Genomic DNA, 1,208 nt, shown 5'->3' with positions numbered 1-1,208 from the left:
GACCCGTGTGGGGGGGGGGGGGGGGGAAGACTTACCTGAGCAGTCTTCCAGCAACTTGCTTCTGAGATCGGGCCTGTCTGTCGGCGGCTGTCATCACCTCACGCCTGCTCCTCCTTACTTCTCCCCACGTCCCTGTGCCAATCGTGGATGTGGGCCGGCGGGGAGGAGGTGCGGCGTGTGGTTGCGGGCAGCGGCAAGCGTGCGGTGGGGAGGAGGTACGGCGCGCAGCGTGTGTGGAGCCGTGAACAGGGCCAACTAATCGGAAGTCAATTCATCGATGATTGAAAAAGTTGTCAACTTTTTCAATAATCGATTTTAGTCGATTAGTTGTCGCAGCCCTAAATGACTCCGTCTTCTTTCTCCAGGTTAATCGAGTCCAGCTTGGGGAGCGTGGCAACAAAGTTCAATTTCTTCATCCACAACCTGGCCCAGCGCTTCTCGGGGGTCCCCGTGAACGACGAGGCGATTCTTTCCTTCTCCCCGAAGACGTATTCTATAAAGCAGGACGGACGCATCCGCGAGGCCACCATCTTCACCTACCACAAGAGATACAACCCCGACAAATACTATGTGAGTGTCCACGCTGCCGGCGCATTGTTTGGGGTTATAAATCGGGGTAAGGGTCGGTCCACGCAGACGTGGTCAGGAAGGGTTAAATGTTTTTGGGGGGGGAGAACAGATGCCGCAATCTGCCCCCTGCTGGACACCACAGTACTGTTCATGAGCCGTGCTGAATGTGGTGCCGATCCAGCGCAGCCGCCACCCTCGGGGGGCCACAAATATTACTCCCGCAGCCACGCTTTCAATTACACACAAATGCCCATCAGATTCAACTGTCACTGGAACCGTCAGACCCGCCTCCCGTCATCCGCGTTGTCTGGTATCCCCGGCGTGGCAGCCTCATGTTACTATAGAATATCCCGGTGATGATATTTGGGGGAGTTTTGGCACCAATAGTAAAACTAGTGTTTGTTCAATGTGCCACAAATCCTGCGCCACGAGGTACGGCACCAGGTTATGGTCACAGAGCATGAGATGCTGATCTGGGTCAGGTGATCAGTATCAGACTTCATCAATCTTAGGGGACACAAGAATTCAGATACAGTCGGGTTATACTGGAGGATGATCGGATACTGGTAAACCAAAATTGGTGGCCCAGCCCAGTGTAAGCCCCGCCCCCCAGTCCACGCCCCCCCGTCCACGCCGAT

At 55.3% G+C, this 1,208-nt stretch overlaps 1 protein-coding gene across 1 annotated transcript in view; it reads left to right on the top strand.

The window, feature by feature from the left end:
* The window catches only part of PIK3C2A (phosphatidylinositol-4-phosphate 3-kinase catalytic subunit type 2 alpha), a gene marked incomplete at its 5' end in the record, with an annotated part of 40,727 nt that overhangs the window by 30,148 nt on the left and 9,371 nt on the right, over positions 1–1,208 (top strand). The window contains 1 exon segment of the mRNA XM_018572803.1: positions 366–570. Within this exon segment, the coding sequence (XP_018428305.1) occupies positions 366–570 (205 nt within the window).

Source organism: Nanorana parkeri, unplaced genomic scaffold (assembly GCF_000935625.1).
Source record: "Nanorana parkeri isolate BGI_ZX_2015 unplaced genomic scaffold, ASM93562v1 scaffold2136, whole genome shotgun sequence".
Lineage (NCBI taxonomy): Eukaryota > Metazoa > Chordata > Amphibia > Anura > Dicroglossidae > Nanorana > Nanorana parkeri.
This window is presented reverse-complemented; position numbering and strand designations above follow the sequence as displayed.